Below are 5,000 nucleotides of genomic sequence, written 5' to 3' on the forward strand. Positions count from 1 at the left end.
AGAGAGAGAGAGAGAGAGAGAGAGAGAAGAGAGAGGAGAGAGGAGAGAGGAGAGAGGAGAGAGGAGAGAGGAGAGAGGAGAGAGAAGAGAGGAGAGAGAAGAGAGAGAAGAGAGAGAAGAGAGAGAAGAGAGAGAAGAGAGAGAAGAGAGAGAGGAGAGAGAGAGGAGAGAGAGAAGAGAGAGAGGAGAGAGAGAGAGGAGAGGGAGGAAGAGAGAGAGGAAGAGAGAGGAAGAGAGAGGAAGAGAGAGGAAGAGAGAGAAAGAGAGAGAAAGAGAGAGAAAGAGAGAGAGAAAAAGAAAGAGAGAAAGAGAAAAAGAGAAAGAGAAAAAGAGAAAGACAAAGAAAGAGAGAAAGAGAAAGACAAAGAAAGAGAAAAAGAGAAAGAACGAGAGAGAGAGAGAGAGAGAGAGAGAGAGAGAGAGAGAGAGAGAGAGAGAGAGAGAGAGAGAGAGAGAGAGAGAGAGAGAGAGAGAGAGAGAGAAGGAGAGAAAGAGAAGGAGAGAAAGAATGAGCAAGTGAAAGAGAAAGAGAAAGAATGAGTACTGTGTTTACAATCAATTATCTACAAAAAAGAAAAAGTTTCTAAAAAGACTCCTACTCTATTCAAAACAGATTCCTAGAACAACCCCATTGGCTGCCTGACATTCAATCCAATGAAAACCATAACTTTCTCCATAAGATTCGTGTCTCCTGCAATGTGTTCAAAATTTCTCACTCTCTACAAAATGCAAAGAGCAACACAGGCATCTGCTGAGAATGAAGAATCTGGTTTGTAATCCTCCTCATCTAAGGAAGAAATAGACATCATGGTGTTTGTTGTGATCCAAGTCGCTGAGGTTTACAGTGCCTCTTCTTAACCCAATGCCGACGGGCATGACGTGTAAGTACGTTTCCCCGGTGGCATTGGGTTATGGTGAAAGGGCCCTCCTTAGGCATAGTCATAGAGGTAGCGCACAATGTCAAAGCCAACAGTTCTGCAGGAAGAAGCAAAATTGAAGTTAGTTCTTTTGTTTTCCTATTAATTCTCCTTTATACTCAGCCTCCGAACCCTGCATGTATAATCACTTGTTCTATTCATCAACCAATCAATCTCTCAGTCTCTCAGATCCATACCTTGCAATGCCTCTAATGAAGTCAAGGGGTACAGCACACTTATACTTGGGTGCATCTAGCTGGTCCTCCCCTCCAATCTGCGTCACCAGCCTTAGGGTTACTAGTGTCGAGATCTGCAAGAACAGTAAGGCTGGTTTAGGGGGACATATGGATAACTGATAACATTAAGGGTGGAGATAGGAATTACTGATAATGTTTATGATGGTGATCGTTCTGACATTGATATTGGTAGCAGTCACAATAACAACTGTGGTTTTGATGATTAATGTGGCAAGGTAAAGGGGACAGGGATGGTAATGAAGATAAAGATGATAATGATAGCAGTAGTAATAATAATTAACATGATTACTATGAGCGTGGTGACGACAATGATCAATATAGTAATAGTGATGATGATGATGATGATGATAAAGTCAACACGAGCAACAACAATACTACTACTAATAAAGAACCACAAAAAACAGGAAAATACCAATTTCACCTCCAAACCAGATAAAGAATTTCTCCTCAAAGTACCTGTGAGAAGATGTTCGCAGTTGGGCTGACTTTGTCCTCGATGATGGAGTAGAAAATGGCCATCAGCCTCTCTAGGGGGAAGGGCTTGGGACCCACGAGCTGGTTGCTGGAGCGCTCCTTGGCCTATGGAGGTCAAAATAAGAGCATGGTTAAGAAATAGAGATACAAAGTCATGAATAACAAGAAAAAAGTCTGATAATAAAGCCTTTGATTTTTTGTTACCAGAGCATTTCAAATAAGACCTGTAATTCCTACAATGATGAAGCAATTAAAAGCTCAATCATCAAATCATGAGCATTTACAATTAGCAGTACTATCATTTAAGGATTGGACTATTAGCCCATTCTCTATGCCATCCCTCTGTTTGCTCTTCACAACCTAAAAAACAACAACATAATTATCAAAACTTATTATCTTATTTCTCATTCTCCCAATCATAACCACACACTTCACAGGTTTTTATTTTATTCATTTACTAACATAAACAATACTCATGCACATATCACACTGTTTTATCCTCCATGCTGCCTTTTCACTTAGACTTAGACTTAGATTTTCATGGTTTTAGTAATTGCCACAAAATCACAAATTTCACAAAATACACTTCTATCTACTTTAATCTTAACCAACTGTTATTCATGCACTTAATCAGCCTTTAAAATGGCCCTCATAACTATCCATCATTTTATCTAATTTTATCAATCAGTCATACAACCACACACTTCACTGATTTTTTCTCTACCTTCACCAAAGTCTGCTTCCTCCTTGCTATCTTTCATTCAACAAATTAGGTTTTAATTCAGCCCTACTAATTACTCATCATACCCCCCTTTCTGTTCCTGATCAATCCCACTATCCCATGCTTTTCCATCAAACTCCTCACTACCTTGATCATAGCCTGCGTCTTTCTCTGCTTGCCATGGTGCTTCATGAAGAACCTGCGATCTGTGCGAGCAGGGTTGTACGAGGCCAGGTAGGCGGCAATCAGAAGGAACTTGGAGTAGAAGGGAAGTTCAATCTGGATGAGAAGAGAAGTGAAAAAATGGGGCACGTGCAAATTGTAATGGGAGTGAAAATGCAAGAGGAGCATATAGGAATGGAGGAAATGATGAAATGGAAACAAAAAAAACGAAATGGGGGAATATGCAGATGGTACTGTTGATGAAACTGTGAGAGGAGAAAATAAGGATGAGATGGTGGATAAAAAAATGAGAGAATAAAAATCAAAAGGAAATAAGGTATAAATGAAGAAGAAGAAGAAGAAGAAGAAGAAGAAGAAGAAGAAAAAGAAAAGTAAAAGAAGGAGAAGAAGAAGAAGAAGGAGAAGAAGAAGACAAAAGTAAGTAATCATCATGCACAAGGATCTTCAAGGAGAAAAGAGTTCAACGTGCCAGGGAGAAGGGCACTGGAGGGCACGGGACGGAGGGGTGTAGTGAGGCAAACACCCAGTATAGTCTTGTGTGTCTGATAATGATAATGATAACAACAATAATAATAATAAAAATTATAATAAAAGGGAAGTATTGATAATGAAGATGGAAATAAAATGTGTTCTCATTCAAGTTTTTAGCTGACATTATATATTTCAGTCAAAGAAAAAAAAAAAAACTGAAATAACAACCCACTCCATAATTCTAGTAGCCTACCTTGGTTGTCCCCGTCAACTTCATTTGTGGCTGAAGCTGCGGAAGATCCCCTGAGGTTGTGGATTCAGACACCAGTGACTGCATTCTCTCAAACTGGGAGCTGAAGCAGAAAATTAAAAAAATCATGTGGTGTTTTATTTTTTCTTCTTTTATATGGTGGACATACATTTCTTTCAATATATATCAGCATTTTTCCAATAAAAGCACAAAGTATATCAATAATTCAAAGAATTCATCCTGCTTATTCATTGTCTCTCATATCCATCTGCGAATGAGTGCACACACGCGCACACGCACACGCACACGCACACGCACACGCACACCCACACCCCCACACACACCCACACACACACACACACACACACACACACACACACACACACACACACTCACACACTCACACACTCACACACTCACTCACTCACTCACTCACTCACTCACTCACTCACTCACTCACTCACTCACGCACTCACGCACGCACACACGCACGCACGCACACGCGCACACACACACAAAATACAATGAGTTCACAATCCAAACCCTTCTTCATATCTATTTATGATCCACTGTAAGAAAACTTCATACCAAAACCCATCATCCCCAACAGAATTTCACAGACAACACAATAATCAACACGACGAAATCTACACACTGCCAGAATTAACTCCTCTTACCTGGACACTTCTCTCAGGTAAACCGACGACATGGCCTTCTTCAGGTGAGGCTCAATGTTCCTCCACAGTTTCTTGATGTCCGTCTCTGTGGCCTCTCCTTTTTCTATGGGCTCACAATAAGCTTTGAAGTTCAACTGGACCTGAGGGTGAGAACTGCATTAGAAAGCACACGCAACTGGGGGGAGTGTGTAAGATAAAGCCATTGTTAAAGCCTACCTGGTATTACATACAATAGTATCAGGGTTGGTGTTTTTTTTATCCAATCTATTTGATTTACATCAGATTTTTTACAAATTTAAATAAGATTCTTTTGATTTAAATTTGGACACATTTGTGACAAAGACAACCTTGATGAAGTCTGTAAGATGGTCTTTGCAACCAACTCTTCATTCAGATTGGTAGATCATCCTCAATTTTGTAAAATGGTTGGAAAGATGAGGCCAGAATACACTCTTCCAACAAGAAAATACAATTGCAGACAAATTACTACCCATGATATATGAAAAAGAATATGCGAAGTGTGCCACAGAGCTGAAGGATGAAATTATTATACCTGTCTTTAGATGGATGGTCTAACATTCACAATGAGACTATTATGTGTTACTGTGACAACCTCAAATGGTTATATATATATATATATATATATATATATATATATATATATATATATATATATATATATATATAGCTCTCAAAATCAGGAATTCAGAAGTGTAAAGAACTTGGTTACCATGTTGGAGGCATTGTGACAGATAATGCTGGTAATGTAAACAAACTGAAGAAACGGTTAGAACTGGAAAATGAACTGAAGCTATTGACCCATGGCTGTAATGTACACATTCTGAATCTTCTGGTTCATGATCCAAAAATTGGCAAGATTAAATAGCATTTTGTGTATATAGTAAAATACTCCAGAAACAATCACTATGCTTCTGCAAGATACCACCAGAAGGCGGGCAACTTCTTGTTATGCTTCAAGACACAAGATGGAATACCATGTGTAACTGTCTGAAGATATAAATAAAGAACTGGCCAGCTATCAGGAAAATT

At 39.1% G+C, this 5,000-nt stretch overlaps 1 protein-coding gene across 1 annotated transcript in view; it reads right to left on the reverse strand.

Moving 5' to 3' along the window:
* Positions 1 to 430: 430 nt before the first annotated feature.
* The window catches only part of LOC125038749 (origin recognition complex subunit 5-like), a 25,152-nt gene continuing 20,582 nt past the window's right edge, over positions 431 to 5,000 (reverse strand). Inside the window, exons 7-12 of the mRNA XM_047632326.1 lie at positions 3,951 to 4,090; positions 3,277 to 3,376; positions 2,517 to 2,648; positions 1,631 to 1,753; positions 1,115 to 1,227; positions 431 to 975 (exon numbers count right to left, since the gene is read on the reverse strand). Coding sequence (XP_047488282.1) covers positions 930 to 975; positions 1,115 to 1,227; positions 1,631 to 1,753; positions 2,517 to 2,648; positions 3,277 to 3,376; positions 3,951 to 4,090 — 654 coding nt within the window. The 3' untranslated portion in view covers positions 431 to 929. The remainder of the gene's footprint in view (positions 976 to 1,114; positions 1,228 to 1,630; positions 1,754 to 2,516; positions 2,649 to 3,276; positions 3,377 to 3,950; positions 4,091 to 5,000) is intronic.

This window comes from Penaeus chinensis, chromosome 3 (genome assembly GCF_019202785.1).
Source record: "Penaeus chinensis breed Huanghai No. 1 chromosome 3, ASM1920278v2, whole genome shotgun sequence".
Classification (NCBI taxonomy): domain Eukaryota; kingdom Metazoa; phylum Arthropoda; class Malacostraca; order Decapoda; family Penaeidae; genus Penaeus; species Penaeus chinensis.